The 16,303-nt window shown below is 41.7% G+C and overlaps 1 protein-coding gene across 8 annotated transcripts in view; it reads right to left on the bottom strand.

The window, feature by feature from the left end:
* The window catches only part of LOC120048203 (mitogen-activated protein kinase 9-like), a 42,634-nt gene that overhangs the window by 12,172 nt on the left and 14,159 nt on the right, over positions 1 to 16,303 (bottom strand). For 7 of the 8 annotated variants that reach the window (XM_038993975.1, XM_038993981.1, XM_038993978.1 and 4 more), the window contains exons 2-9: positions 13,752 to 13,921; positions 13,322 to 13,451; positions 13,052 to 13,110; positions 12,662 to 12,800; positions 10,786 to 10,951; positions 1,852 to 1,923; positions 1,273 to 1,455; positions 735 to 859 (exon numbers count right to left, since the gene is read on the bottom strand). In XM_038993975.1, the coding sequence (XP_038849903.1) occupies positions 735 to 859; positions 1,273 to 1,455; positions 1,852 to 1,923; positions 10,786 to 10,951; positions 12,662 to 12,800; positions 13,052 to 13,110; positions 13,322 to 13,451; positions 13,752 to 13,867 (990 nt within the window). In that variant the 5' untranslated portion in view covers positions 13,868 to 13,921. Of the gene's footprint in view, positions 1 to 734; positions 860 to 1,272; positions 1,456 to 1,851; positions 1,924 to 10,785; positions 10,952 to 12,661; positions 12,801 to 13,051; positions 13,111 to 13,321; positions 13,452 to 13,751; positions 13,922 to 16,303 lie in introns of those variants that run through there. The other variant, XM_038993977.1, reaches the window with a different exon arrangement.

Raw genomic sequence — 16,303 nt, 5'->3', positions numbered from 1 at the left:
TATGGGACTTGTTTTACTGTGGATATAGATACTGTTGTACCCGTTTCCTCCAGCATCTTCACAAGGTCCTTTGCTGTTGTTCTGGGATTGATTTGCACTTTTCGCACCACAGTATGTTCATCTCTAGGAGACAGAACACGTCTCCTTCCTGAGCGGTATGACGGCTGTGTGATCCCATGGTGTTTGTACTTGCGTACTATTGTTTGTACAGATGAACTTGGTACCTTCAGGCATTTGGAAATTGCTCCCAAGGATGAACCAGACTTGTGGAGGTCTACATTTTTTTCTCTGAGGTCTTTGCTGATTTCTTTTGATTTTCCCATGATGTCACGCAAAGAGGCACTGAGTTTGAAGGTAGGCCTTGAAATACATCCACAGGTACACCAATTGACTCAAATTATGTCAATCAGAACTTCTAAAGCCATTACATTGTTTTGGGGAATTTTCCAAGCTGTTTAAAGGCACAGTCAACTTAGTGTATGTAAACTTCTGACCCACTGGAATTGTGATACAGTATAAGTGAAATAATCTGTCTGTAAACAATTGTTGGAAAAATTACTTGCGTCATGCACAAAGTAGATGTCCTAACCGACTTGCCAAAACTATTGTTTGTTAACAAGACATTTCTGGAGTGGTTGAAAAACAAGTTAATGACTCCAACCTAAGTGTATGTAAATTTCCGACTTCAACTGTTATACATCTCCTCTCTCAAAAATGTGGAACAGTCCACTCACCGCATCTGCCTCTCCTGGATCGTACCACACATGGATATACGGGTGATTCAGGGCCTCTTCCACTGAGATGCGGCTCTCGGGATCGATCACCAGCATTTTGGACAGCAGGTCCCGAGCTTGACCCGCTGTCATGGAAATGAGAGAATGGCACATTCACTGCACTGTTTCTACAGCAACCAAGACTATCTTGACATCATTTCATTAAGATAGACCCCACGGGGTCTATGGGACCGCTTAAGCCCACACAAGGTGTTAGATAAGAATACTGATCCAGCTTTCAACTAGATCGATTTGATACAGCAACACACATATTGCTGGATAGTGTTCTTCACTCCTGCTCTACAATGTGAGCGAGATTTTATTCCAGCCCAGCACAAACACACCGGCTTCAGCGCATTCATTCATCACTATGGCCTTGGTCAGCTGAATCTGGTGTCTCAGTGATGGGCTAGAGCAAAAGCCTGCGATACTAGAGCCGTCCAGGACCAAGAACTAAAAGAAAAGTCAAAACAACGAGGTCAGAGGGGAGATATCTTACTCTTGAGTCTGTCGTGTTCGGAATCAGAGGGGAAGGCCCAGTCAGGAAATAGTTCAGCGAAGTTGACCCCTGGGTATTGAGGCTTGTTCATCACATAGTTCCTCACAGTCTCCATCAGCCGGTTCATAAACTCCATGGAGGGAGTACCCAGCACCTCAATCACCTTGTTCCACTGGTCTATGTCTGGACGGGCACCACAGTTAAGGAGAACATGGGTGTGTGTATTACATCAATTAAAAATGTGTGAAGAAAATACAGTCTGTCCGAAAGAGAGAGGGGGGGAGAAAGGGCCCATTCCCATTAGAAAAGGTGAAACAGGCAGCCAGTATAAATGCTAAATCGGAGTCATCCCGGTTCTTTTTCAATGGATGTGACGTATACTGGTTGGAGGAAAAACACAATGAGGTAGTCTCAATCGTCCATGTGGATCTAACCAAACAGCAAGCCAAAGTATAAATACTTATGGAGACAATGGCAGAATCAAGTGTCAGAGAGAAGTGGAGATGGAGGGATGAGGAAAGGGATGAGGAGTGAGATATTGAAAAAAAAGAGTGGGAGAGAGAGGTGGATGAAGGATACGGTCGGTGCCCTGGAAGATAACGTTGCCCTTCACCATTTCTCCCATGATGCACCCCACTGACCAGATGTCCACTGGGAACAGGAAGAAAACGAAAAACACAATGTTCAAACATATGGTTGGTTGTCTTTATAAACACAAATCATCAAAATCATAGAAAGACATATGGCAGTGGTTAAATTATTATATGTTAATGGCAGAATAATGCGTTAGAGTTATGAAATGTTTCAAATGCAGAATTAGGGACGTACTCCAGGCTGTTTCCAGTCAGAGAGCACTCATTAGGATGGGAAGGACAGACTAACTAACTTCAAACACAGCCTTTCAGGCTCCTCTCACATGCTTAGGAGCGCCGCTTATCAGTTTACACAGCCGTTTTCGGTTTCTCGATTTGCAAGTCGAGGATGCAATAACGCGCGTCCTTACTGGACACTTTGAAGATGTTAGAATAACGGTCCACGTTTACTTTTCCTCAGCCAACAAGACGAGTAACGAACAGCAAAATCACCAGCCTGTGCATAGGCGGCGTTTGAGTTTCAGCACATTTTTACCAGAAAAATGCACCTTTATAATAAAGCATTGAATGCATCGTCGCATTTACAGACTTATGTAAGATATCTACTCATCACATTATGCATAGTAGGCTTGGACAATCATAATTTAGGCTAATAATATAACTCGGTCACAGTTCGCAAAAAAAAAAAAAAATGCACGTGTATATCGGCGAGTCCTGGGTTACAGGCTATATCAGATACGTTTATTCTTTCTTTGCAAGGGAAAAACACATTTCATGCAATTCCACTACACTTTATATAACTGGAGACATAAGCAGAATCTTTTTTAATACAACAAATTACAGGGTAGCCTACTCTGCTGACACTGAAACGGATAAATGAAAACAACGTTGTCCATATAATAAGGTCTATGAGAAGGGGGAGACGCAAATAGAACATGACGTCCATCTAAACCGGAGGAGGAAATTATTGTCCAAAAACAAACTGAAGTGGCGCTGACCGAACAACGATAAAGAGTGAACATGCGCAGTGCGCGCTCTCCGCTGGTGCTAATAAGATAAGCTATAGGCCTACTGTTCAATTAGGTTGAGAATTTGGTTACTAAAAGACAGATGTTCATTGTCTTCCCTTTACAGCAATAGCCTTTTGTTATCCAAACTATGTTTTATTTCGGTATAGACAGGAGTAGGCTAATTAGGCTATATAATTTAAGTTACTTAGGGAAAGCGTCGATTCCCCTAGCCTTATGGATGTGTCACCTATGAGCCATGTCAATCTACTATTCCCCATAGTAGAAAAGTTTACTATGTTGTGGGAAGATAGATCCCAAATTCATACAACCAGTAGGCCTAGGCTACATAAAAAAATAATGTTGAAAAGCAATGAATAGATGAAACAGATCATAACGTTTAGCTTAAAATGTAAAGTATTATTTCTTAACATAATTAGCGTCGTAATGTGCACAAGGCATTTGGCTACCGGACAATGAAAGGAAATTTAAAACCAATAGAACATGATAGACTTCTGGTTTCAATGGCATATGCCCATGCTAATTTGAAGTAAGGTAAAACATGCCTCATAATATGTAGTAAAATGTTAAGGTTTTAAACAATTAAGTAGCTATACATTTTCAAAATGCATACGGATTCCAGCTCATTGCAAAGTGGTGTGTGACGCGTTGATGAGGCCTGACTTCCGTTGCCGATGCATTTAAATAGTGAATGGGAAGCGCGCTTCAATTACCAGTTGAGGACTAAAAATAGCTATTTTTAAATCGTGGCCAAAACTATTTTTAACACATGACTGCTTTTAGAATTGTTAGCAATAATTGGGATAATAAAAGTGCTGTCCGACAGATTTTCCGCTCAAAGGCCCTGTATCTATAACGAATATACAAATGTGCCAATTAAATTATGCAAATTAACCCATAGACCGATAAGCATGACTGGTCAAATGTATTTACATCAAATAGGCAGTGGCGTAAAGTACTTAAGTAGTACTTTAAAGTATTTTTAGTTAAGTCGTTTTTTTTTTTTTTACTTTACTATTTATATTTTTTGACAACTTTTACTTCACTACATTATTTTCTTTAGTAATGTACTTTTTACTCCACACATTTTCCCTGGCACCCAAAAGTACTCGTTACATTATGAACACAGGAAAATGGTGCAATTCACACACATCAAGAGAACCATCCCTACTGCATCTTATCTGACATACTCACCGAACACAAATGCTTCGTTTGTAAATTATGTCTGAGTGTTGGAGTGTGCCCCTGACTATCCGTAAATGAATATGTTTGGTTAGCTTAATATAAGGAATGTAAAATGATTTATATATTTTTGATACTTAAGTATATTTTAGCAATAACATTTACTTTTGATACTTGAGTAAAAGTATTTGGTTTTAAATATACTTAAGTAATGTTCTATTAAGGCATCTTTACTTTTACTCAAGTATGACAATTGTGTACTTTTCCCACCACAGCGAATAAGCAAAAAAATAAATAAAAATGCATTCTTTCGCAATTAGATTTTTTTCTCCCAGACAATAGCCTGGCGCCAATTGTGATTACCATTTTTTATTTATTTAAATAAAATTCAAAAAGGCCAAAAGCCAGATATTTCTGGCTAACGCAAACCTCGCTGTGTACGAGTGTGTGTGTGTGTGTAGCTGGTACAATAGGATGTGATCAGGGCGTGGATAGTATTTGCTTTAGACTGTGTGCCTTTAACAAATGTTCTTAAACCCCTCCCCTTTCCTGTATTTCAGCCCTGATGACGACTTAGAGGTATTTTCCTTTGATCAAAGGCCAATTGGAAACTTTTAATGCACTGGAAAAATGTGCCTTAACTTCCTACACAGGAAGTAGGTTCGACTACTATACATCGATAACAAAAACATAAATGGAATACCATTCACTACGTAACACTGCTACATACAAATTCTCATATCAGAGTGATGTGTCATAAGTGGAACGAACACGCACGCACAAAGGATACAGTCTTTTCCAGGGAAGAGGATTTTGTGTGCAATCATCTCAGCCATGATGCAGCCAACAGACCACAGGTCAACTGCAGAGCAGCACAGAACCATCAGCATTCAACAACCATCATCAATATAAACATGATCAAGCAGTATGATCAGAACGGCATGATCAGTCACTGTTCGTTCTCTAACCTTGATCAGCCACCACAATAGTTTAGTAGAATCACTAACTATGGTCAATTAAAAAGATTCATCCAACCCTTCAAGGTCCTTGGATACACCAAACATGACCAACAGCACTCCATTTTAAAACCAACCCACTGATGGACATTTTTTATGTTTGTTCTTTTTTAATATCCAATTTCTGTGTTCATGCAAGTGACTGATTGAACAAATCCTCACTATCAGTATCTGCAATTTGGCAGTACACCCAGAACCTTGTTTTACAGAAAGGGATCTCTCAGTTTCAAGGTCTCAGCTTAGAGAGAAGCAGCCTTGTGAGGTTTTGGTCTGTCACATGCATGACCCAGTATTGGTCGTCACATGAATGAAGCAAACATTAATTATGAATAAGCTAAATCATGCAAATATAACTTGTCAGTATATACGGGAACTAAATGGGACTGCCCAGTTAATGCACCAAGTACACATGTCGATTAGGAGCTCTAAGTTTCTTGGAACATCTCCAGCGCGCTGATAATAAACAATGATTCATTTAAAGATTGACTTAGTGTCTGTGTAAGAATTTCCAGTGGGGGTCTGCGAGGCAAACCGGTGGCGCATTTTAAGAAGCCTGAGGGTAAATTCCCATTTGACCAAAAGATGACCCGCCCAGACCCTTACTGTGAGCTACCCAGGAGACATCAGCGAACAAATGAGGGACGGCAACTGATTTCAGTAAGTCCATTTAAATGAATCTGAATAAAAATATGATGAAAATTAAAATCAAGGTGAGTAACGCATAAAAAAGGTACCCATAGTCTTAGAGAGAAGGATATTCACTAGTTTTATGAGAAGACTAGCGTGAGGGCATAACGGTACCATGGAAAGCCCCGCTGACAGCTGTCTTTCGGCATTTATAAGAAAATTCTACGTGGTCTGCAGCCACTACAAATAACATGGTGTTTTTGAATAAGTGGTGTTATTAAATATGTACGGAAGATACATATGGTGCAAAGCAAGTAAAAAGAGAATCGTTGAAGATGTACAAGAGTAAATACGCAAATTGATTTTCTTCACATGCCTGTCTGTAAAAAGGGAAAAAAGATGTTGGAAATGGTTGACAGTTAACCTCAATCCGTTTGGATTTTCCCCACATCAAGTGATCTGTATTGCTGTTGTCTTCATTGTTTTCGTCTTGCGTCAATAACACATATCACCAGATTGGGTCTGTTGGATGGTTGGGATTTCTCCCTTAGGATTAGCCCTGTGCTGCCATCCTGTTAGAAGGTAACAGATAATTTTATTACAATGGTTAAGATGGATTTTCATTGTGTTCCATGGTGTTACTCGCCCCCTAGTGGAGCTTTCTGGTACTTAGAAAGACTGTACGCAAACAGGAAGTAGAGAATTCGTTCCGCACGCATAGAAGCAGCTAAAAACAACGCTACGGTGCAGGTCTTTCAGTGTAGTTATTTCTTGTCACGCTTCAACCTCGGAATTTTTTTTTTGTAAGTTCGATTCAAGCATTTAGCTAGTGATAAGCTTGTTATTGATAGAGCTGCTTACCTATCAATGTTGGTTGGTTGCATTTACTCACACAAATTGCCTTGCATGTATGCCGTCAGCTGTATTACTTTGCTCATGCAAACTATTTGTAAAATACACAACACTGTAGTTTTGTTTCTAGTGTAAAATGCTTTGTTATTCTACAGAGATGGTTGTACATTATTAGGGTAATGAAAGGAGTTAGCCAATTACCATATGAGTAACAATTAGCTATATGGTTTGGCGTCATGCCAGATGCATGGTACCTTGGCACGTGCTTTGTATTTTCATGCAACTTGAAAGGTATAATGTACAGCTACAATATGTCGATTGGAATACTAAAGTATATCCTTTTCTGTATTTTGCAGTTTCACAACAAACATTTTCAATATATTCATTCAAGAAAAGTCACGCTTTGGGAGTTTTATTGAAGATTTAGTTGTTGGCCATCTGTCTGATTTTGCATGGGAACGCAATTCAAGGGCAGAATAAGCCCTCTAACTCCCTGACCTGTAACTCTGCAGTGAGTTCGCCAAGATGATAGGGGAGTATAAGCCAATTTAAAAACATATAACTCAACAAAAAAAACGCAAAAAAAGAAAACGTTCTCTCACCGTCAACTGCGTTTATTTTCAGCAAACTTAACATGTGTAAATATTTGTATGAACATAACATTCAAGAACTGAGACAAACTGAACAAGTTCCACAGATATGTGACTAACAGAAATGGAATAATGTGTCCCTGAACAAAGGGAGGATCAAAATCAAAAGTAACAGTCAGTATCTGGTGTGGCCACCAGCTGCATTAAGTGCATCTCCTCCTCATGGACTGCACCAGATTTGCCAGTTCTTGCTGTGAGATGTTACCCCACTATTCCACCAAGGCACCTGCGAGTTCCCAGACATTACTGGGGGGAATGGCCTTAGCCCTCACCCTCCGATCCAACAGGTCCCAGACATGCTCAATGGGATTGAGATCCGGGCTCTTTGCTGGCCATGGCAGAACACCGACATTCCTGTCTTGCAGGAAATCAGCCATACTGCTCGTTCTGTGCGTGGTGGCATTGTCATGCTGGAGGGTCATGTCGGGATGAGCCTGCAGGAAGGGTAACACATGAGGGAGGAGGTCTTCCCTGTAACGCACAGCATTGAGATAGCAGGTAATGGCAACAAGCTCAGTCCGACGATGCTGTGACACACCGCCCCAGACCATGACGGACCCTCCAACTCCAACCCGTTCCAGAGTACATGCCTCAGCGTAACGCTCATTCCGTCGACGATAAACGCGAATCCAACCATCACCCTTGGTGAGACAAAACCGCAACTAGTCAGTGAAGAGCACTTTTTGCCAGTCCTGTCTGGTCCAGCGACGGTGGGTTTGTGCCCATAGACGACGTTGTTGCCGGTGATGTCTGGTGAGGACCTGCCTTACAACAGGCCTACAAGCCCTCAGTCCAGCCTCTCTCAGCCTACTGCGGACAGTCTGAGCACTGATGTAGGGATTGTGCATTCCTGGTGTAACTCAGGCAGTTGTTGCCATCCTGTACCTGTCCTGCAGGTGTGATGTTCGGATGTACCAATCCTGTGCAGCCGTTACACGTGTTCTGCCACTGCGAGGATGATCAGCTGTCCGCCCTGTAGCAATGTCTTAGGCGTCTCATAGTACAGACATTGCAATTTCTTGCCATGGCCACATCTGCAGTCCTCAATGCCTCCTTGCAGCATGCCTAAGGCATGTTCACGCAGATGAGCAGGGACCCTGGGAATCTTTCTTTGTGTTTTTCAGAGTCAGTAGAAAGGTTTCTTTAGTGTCCTAAGTTTTCATAACTGTGACCTTAATTGCCTACCGTCTAAGCTGTTAGTGTCTTAACGACTGTTCCACAGGTGCATGTTCATTAATTATGGTTCATTGAACAAGCATGGGAAACAGTGTTTAAACTCTTTACAATTAAGATCTGTAAAGTTATTTGGATTTTTACAAATTATCTTTGAAAGACAGGGTCGTTTCTTTTTTTGCTGATATATATAAAAAATAATGGTTTCAACTGTGTTGTTATTCTCTAACATTTGTTTTAGAAATCTGTATTAAGAATATTGGTAGCAGTAATAGTTTGTCATACAATAAATAAATTTGTCTGGATTTCCTGAATCAGAAATGCCCTGAACTAAAAACTGTTGTTCTGGTCTCTCCTCTATGGCAAAAGTGACCACAGATGGTGTCTAGATGCATGGAAGGGATAATTTGACCAAGAATAGTGTGAACTAAATTGAGGGTCTTAAATTAAAGGGATAGTGCTTCAAGTTGATTCTAAGGACTGCCATTCGAAATTTGGGTTGGACAATTAATCAATAGTTATAATTATGGTTTGGAAAGTCGAGGCTTCTAGAGACAGAGCTATACACCTAAAATGTGAGGAGAGCCACTAGATTGGGGCAAGGTTAGCCCAAGCTGCAATCTCATTCTTATCAAGGTTGGTGTGAAACTGTTATAACATGTTCTCTCTCTTCCCTGTGAAAGTCAATATGCATGTACCCTAGACCAAATATGGGAGATCTCTAGAGACGTAGAGAAAATTGGCAATGCCTAAAGAATTGCGTAAATTGGCTCTGCAAACAGAGAGGCTCCTGACTATCTCTTGGTAGGTCAAGGAGGCACTTGTGCAATCATTTGTATTTATTATGGATCCCCATTAGCTGCTGTTACTCTTCCTGGAGTCCAGCAAAATTAAGGCAGTTTATACAATTTAAAAAACATTACAATAGATTCACAACACACTGTGTGCCCTCAGGCCCCTACTCCACCACTACCGTACTAAATCCATGTGCATGTATAGTGCGTTCGTGTGTATATCGGCGATGAATGTTGTACTTTTGTCCCAGATCACTCTTCTAATATGACTGATCTCGCCGAACACATTGCCACTGTTGCTAAGAATAATTCCCCACAACCAGAGGGGACGCCTGCAACTTGGTTGGAATCCCTGTTTGGAAGTTGGGGATCCCAAATTGCCAAAATGTGCTGCAGCAAGTTCTCTTTTCTTAGTTTGTCTAAATTGGGGTTATTGAACATGCTGTGTATGTTTGATAAATGAATTGCCGTTAATAGAAGTATAACCTTTATTATGATGATAATATTACCATACTAATTAGATTGTATAATACAGAACGAAGGGCTTGAAGTGTCTGGTTTTATGTGTCGACTTCCCTTACTTTAAAATTCAAAAGGCACTCGCACATCTGAGCAAACTTTTTGCAGGTGCATGGCAACAGTTGAATAAGATGAATGAAGAAGGAAACCGCACACTGCTCTTGATAGTATCACTGATCTTTAATAAGCTTTACGTATCGCCTCACGGCCTTCAGAGCTTTCCCTTAATTTAAGAGAAATATGATAGAGAAGAAAACTAAATGCAATGATTATCATCACACAGGTGATAAGATGAATGTGATGGACATTTAACGTTTGTTCTTTTCTAATAACCAATTTCTGTGTGTGCTTTTCTCTAAACCAATTTCTGTGTTCATGCAAGTGACTGATTGAACGAATCCTCACTATCAGCATCTGCAATTTGGCAGTACACCCAGAACCTTGTTTAGAGAAGGGGATCTCAGTTTCAAGGTCTCAGCTTAGAGAGAAGAAGTCTTGTGATGTTTTGGTCCGTCACATGCATGACCCAGTATTGGTCGTCACATGAATGAGCAAACATTATGAATAAGCTAAATCATGCAAATATAATTTGTCAGTATATAAAGGGAACTAACGGGACTGCCAAGTTAGAGCTCCTAATCGACATGTGTACTTGATGCATTAACTTGGTTGGAACCTCTCCAGCACGCTGATTATAAACCATTATTAATTTAAGATTAAATTCAAGTGGGCCCGTGTAAGAATTTCCACGACACTCCTTTCAAATTCTTATGCAATTTGTTATTGCAGGTTGTAACCAGGCACTGAGGAATTCCAATCACTCTAACACATCAGTACCTTTTGGAATGGGACAACTCTGTTCAGTGGTACACAATACACACAGAACCTAGGACTTGTTAGTGGGTTAGTCAGATTAGTAGCATGCAGACACAAAAATATACTGTATATTAGGCTGTGTCCTAATTGACACCATTTCCCAAGTTCAATACTTTTAACCAAAAACAGAGTGTCAAGGGTAGTGCATTACAGGGGAATTAGGGTGTGGTTTGAGACACAACAATAGCCTTGTTCCAACTTACCATTCTCCTTGTACTTCATGCCCAGGATGACCTCTGGGGCCCTGTAGTACCTAGTCACCACATAAGGGGTCATCATGAAGTTGGTGCAGGCCGTTCTGGCCAATCCAAAGTCCAGGATCTTCAGAGTACAGTCTGACTTGACCACTATGTTACTGGGCTTCAGATCCTATAGGGAGAGAGGGATAGAGCATACAGCGCATTCGGAAAGTATACAATTTTAAAATGGTCATATACACATGGTTAGCAGATGTTAACGCGAGTGTAGCGGAATGCGACACTCGCATTCAGACCCCTTGACTTATTCCACATCGTTACAGCCCTATTCTAAAATTGATTAAATTAACCCCCCCATCAATCTACACACAATACCACATAATGACAAAGTAAAAACAAGTTTGACATTTTTTGCAAATGTATTCAAAATAAAATACTGAAATATCACATTTACTTAAGTATTCAGAACCTTTACTCAGTACTTTGGTGAAGCACCATTGGCAGCGATTACACCCTCAAGTCTTCTTGGGTATGACGCTACAAGCTTGGCACACCTGTATTTGGGGAGTTCCTCTTCATTCTTCACTGCAGATCCTCTCAAGCTCTGTCGCGTTGGAGAACATAGCTGCACAGCTATTTTCAGGTCTTTCCAGAGATGTTCGATCGGGTTCAAGTCCAGGCTATGGCAGGGCCACTCAAGGACATTCAGAGACTTGTCCCGAAGCCACTCTTGCATTCTTGGCTGTGTGCTTAGGGTCATTGTCCTGTTGGAAGGTGAACCCTCGCCCCAGTCTGAGTTCCTGAGCAGGTTTTCATCAAGGATCTCTGTACTTTGCTCCGTACACCTTTTCCTCAATCCTGACTAGTCTCCCAGTCACTGCCGCTGAAAACCCATCCCCACAGCACGATGCTGTCCCGACCATGCTTCACCGTAGGGATGGTGCCAGGTTTCCTCCAGACATGATGCTTGGCATTCAGGCCAAAGAGTTCAATCTTGTTTCTCATGGTCTGAGAATCCTTTAGGTGCCTTTTGGCAAACTCCAAGCGAGCTGTCATGTGCCTTTTACTGAAGAGTGGCTTCCGTCTGGCCACTAACATAAAGGCCTGATTGGTGGAGTGCTGCAGAGATGGTTGTCCTTCTGGAAGGTTCTTCCATCTCCACAGAGGAACTCTGGAGCTCTGTCAGAGTGACCATCAGGTTCTTGGTTACCTCCCTAACCAAGGACCTTCTCCCCCGATTGCGCAGTTTGGCACGCTCTAGGAAGAGTCTTGGTGGTTCCAAATTTCATCCATTTAAGAATGGAGGATTCTGTGCTTTTGGGGACCTTCAATGCTGCAGAAATGTTTTGGTACCCTTCCCCAGATCTGTGCCTCGGAGCTGTACGGACAACTCCTTCGACCTCATGGCTTGGTTTTTGCTCTGACATGAACTGTCAACTGTAGAACCTTATATAGACAGGTGTGTGCCTTTCCAAATCATGTCCAATCAATTGAATTTACCACAAGTGGACTAAAATCAAGTTGCAGAAACATCTCAAGGATGATCAATGGAAACAGGATACACCGGAGATCAATTGAGTCTCATAGCAAAGGGTCTGAAAATGTAAATAAGGTATTTCGTTTTTTTCTATTTGTTATAAATTATCAAAAAAAAAACATTTTCGCTTTGTCATTATGGGGTATTGAGTTTAGTTTGCTGAGAAAATAAATATTTAATCAATTTTAGAAATAGGCTGCAACGTAACAAAATGTGGAAAAAGTCAAGGTGTCTGAATACTATCTGAAGGCACTGTATGTAGTCAGTGTTTATGCTGATGTGTGCACACGTGCTGCATTCATGCAGGTGTGTGAGCGTGCGCAGGTGTGTGTGTGTGCTCCTCACCCTGTGGATGATGCCAGCGGAGTGCAGGTGTCTGATGCCACAGAGGATCTGGTAGAGCAGGTAGGACATCCTCTCATGGTCCAGGTCCATGTGGATCACCTGGCACAGACTGGCATCCATTAGCTCCATCACTAAGTAGCTGGCACAGAGACCGGGAGAGGAAAGGAGAAGGACATAAGAACAAGCAGAGATTGATACAGTGATACCCATAGGTTTGCTGATAGACGTTCTCGCCAATCTTTTACTATTCAAACTGGATTTGAGTTGAAGACTAGGGCCCTGTTTCAATGTCCACACTCGTAGAGTACATGTAGAATTACGTCACGCATTGGAATGTAGCGCAGAACTACTCAACAATAAAAGAAAGATCACAGGTACAAGAAGACTCACAGGTCCTGAAACTCCTCCAGTGACTTCTGAGGCGTGAACACATTGATCAACCTGATAATCTGGAGGACAGACAAACGCCACTCATCAGCTGAACAGATTATTAATAGAATATAGGTTATAAACAGGTAATATCAAGGTATTGCTTTATTGTATCTATTAGGTCATTCTTTTTGCATCATACGGCATGTGTCAGTTTAAAATAGACAATCAGCTCAGTAGGCAGGGCAGAGGGCATTCAAACAGTAGCTTGTTAACAATCGGGTGCCATACGTTTTTGTGGTCGACACATTTGAGCAGCACCAGTTCCCTGTAGGCCCGCTTGGCATGAGTCTGGTTCTGGAATGGCCGACACAGCTTCTTTACTGCCACGGGAAAACCTAACACTGAGTCTAGAGCAGAGCTGGAGAGAAAGAGAAGGGTGAAAAAGGAAGAAAGAGTGGTGGGGGTAAAGGGAGGATGGAGAGAAAAATATGTGCCATGACTCATGCTAGAGCAAGGCTAAGAGACACTCATAGAACCTTTCATTCTTGTAGAATAGAGAACAGTAGCTAGCCTAGTTCTAGGACTACCCAACCTATGGCCCAATCCCAAATGGAATGCACTTGTGGAGATACGAGGATTTGACTGGTATAAAAAATTAAGTGAAACTCACTGAACCTATTAGAGGGCATATTTCTCGTCTACATAACGGTCGTCTTACCAGACAATGCCCTGTGCCCCGGAGCCGATGGCCCTGAGCTCCTGGTAGCGCTTCAGAACAGTGAAGGTGGAGTCACCCACCTGCACACTGTAGAACTGGCCCTCACCCACACTCATACTGCTGCTGCCTCAGTCAGAGGCCTCTGTGCTGCCTCAGGGTCCGGAACCAGTCTAGGAGACAGAGATCGATATAGTAAGACTTGTTTTAATATAATTCATAATGTATGTCTCAAGTGAAGTTTGCAAAGCATCCTTCCAGCCATCCAAGTCCTGTTAATCTAAGCAGAGTGTGTGTGTGTGTGTGTTTAAATGCAGTAGAGGACAGAAGCAGTGAGAGGCTAGCTGACAGATTGGGAGAGCCTAGGGCCTTTGTCTAAACACTGCTGTGCCTGCTCTAACCCAGTTACACAACATTACTCCCTTGCAACCTCTGGCAAAACAAATGCAGCGTGACGCATACATTTTTGGAGGGATCTGACCAAATTCACATAGAAATTAGTCATTCGCATGGCGCACATGCTTTCAATTTCTATGCTTCGTTCTTGCGTCTTTTCCTTTTGAACACCGGTATCAAGCAGCTGAAAACACAATATTTTTGGTTATGGGAAATATATTTCACAATGGTTTAGATGGTACAATGATTCTCTATATTATACGTGTTTTGTCAAACTGAAATTAGCCTATTAGAATTTTAGCAACCAGGAAATGGCGGATCAATTTCTGCATAGTGCATCTTAAAAAAAAAAAAAAAGCATGTATACATAAACTGACAAAACGGTTAATCCATGCTAATGGAGATCCATGTCTGCCTGTTAGTGTGGTGTGTGTTTCAGGACCTCAGAGATAATGTGTGGGCATGCTATAGCTGATGCTTCTGGCAGGAAGAAAGAGGAATGTTATTATTGGCTGTGTATGTGGGGGAGGCGTGTTTGTGTCTGATTGCAGATGCCCACACTGTTGTAGCAGTGTGTGGGTACCATGACAAATCCCCACAGGGGAATTGGACTAGGCTACATTACAGGCTTTCAGTCAGGCAAATTTCCAAAAGAAAGAAGGCAAGGTACAGGGGAGATCATATCCCTTTATTAAAAATAAATAAAAACCTCACTGTGACAGCACTCAGACAATGACACTAAACACAGAGGAAGACATGCACTCATGTTATGCATCTACAATCACATGTGAAACCACAGGAGCTGTTGGCGCACACACACACGCGTTGTGCGTGCGCACATACAAGGTTAGGGAGAAACGGATTACATGTTTCAGAGTAACAGATTATAAAAATAGTTACGTTACCAGCTAAAATATTGTAATCAGATGACAGATACTTTTGAATTAAAATAAAGACACCGTTCTACACAGAACAAAAATATAAAAACGCAATGTGAAGTGTTGGTCCCATGTTTCAGGAGTTGAAATAAAAGATCAAAAAAAATGTCCATATACACAAGCATTTCTCCTTTGCCAAGATAATCCAACAAGAGCTGTTGCCAGAGAATTGAATGTTCATTTCTCTACCAATGTCGTTTTAGAGAATTTGGCAGTACGTCCAATCGGCCTCACAACCGTAGACCATGTATAACCACGCCAGCCCAGGACCTCCACATCCGGCTTCTTCACCTGCAGGATCGTCTGAGACCAGCCAGCCAGACAGCTGATGATCTGTGGGTTTGCACAACAAAATAATTTCTGCACAAACTGTCAGAAACAGTTTCAGGGAAGCTCATCTGCGTGCTCAGCATCCTCACCAAGGTCTTGACCGGACTAGTTTGGCAGGTAGCCTAGTGGTTAGGGCGTTGGACTAGTAACCGAAAGTTTGCAAGATCGAATCCCCGAGGTGACTAGGTTAAAAAAAATAAAAAAAGTCATTCTGCCCCTGAACAAGGCAGTTAACTTTTTAGGGGTAGGGGGCAGCAATTTCACTTTGGATGAATCACGTGCCGAGTGTGAACTGCCTCCTACTCTGTCCCAGATGCTAATATATGCATAGTATTATTCCTATTGGATAGAAAACACTCTGAAGTTTCTAAAATTGTTTGAATTATGTCTGTGAGTACAACAGAACTCATATGGCAGGCAAACTTCCAAACAGGAAGTGGAAATTCTGGGGCTGGTTAATGTTAAACTCATCGTCTATTCACATCCCAGTAAGATATGGATGTTCGCACTTCCTACGCCTTCCACTAGATGTCAACAGTCAGTAGAACGTGGAATGAAGCCTCTAGTGTGATGTGGGGCCAGATGGCAGCTATTTGAGTCAGTGGTCTGGCAGAATGCTAGTTCCTGGTCACGCGCGCTAGTCATGATATGGCCATGTGTTCCATTACTCTGTAGACAAAAACAAATGCTCCGGTTGGAACGTTATTGGATATTTATGATAACATCCTGAAGATTAATTCTCTACTTAATTTGACCAGTTTATTCGACCTGGAATATAACTTTGAAGTTTGTCCGGCGCCAGCCTTTGGACATGTGAACTAAACGTGCTAGCAAAAGTAGCTAATTGGACATTATCGAACAAAACGATTTATTGTGGAACTAGGATTCCTG

This window comes from Salvelinus namaycush, chromosome 5, assembly GCF_016432855.1.
Source record: "Salvelinus namaycush isolate Seneca chromosome 5, SaNama_1.0, whole genome shotgun sequence".
In the NCBI taxonomy this organism is placed as follows: Eukaryota; Metazoa; Chordata; class Actinopteri; order Salmoniformes; family Salmonidae; genus Salvelinus; species Salvelinus namaycush.
This window is presented reverse-complemented; position numbering and strand designations above follow the sequence as displayed.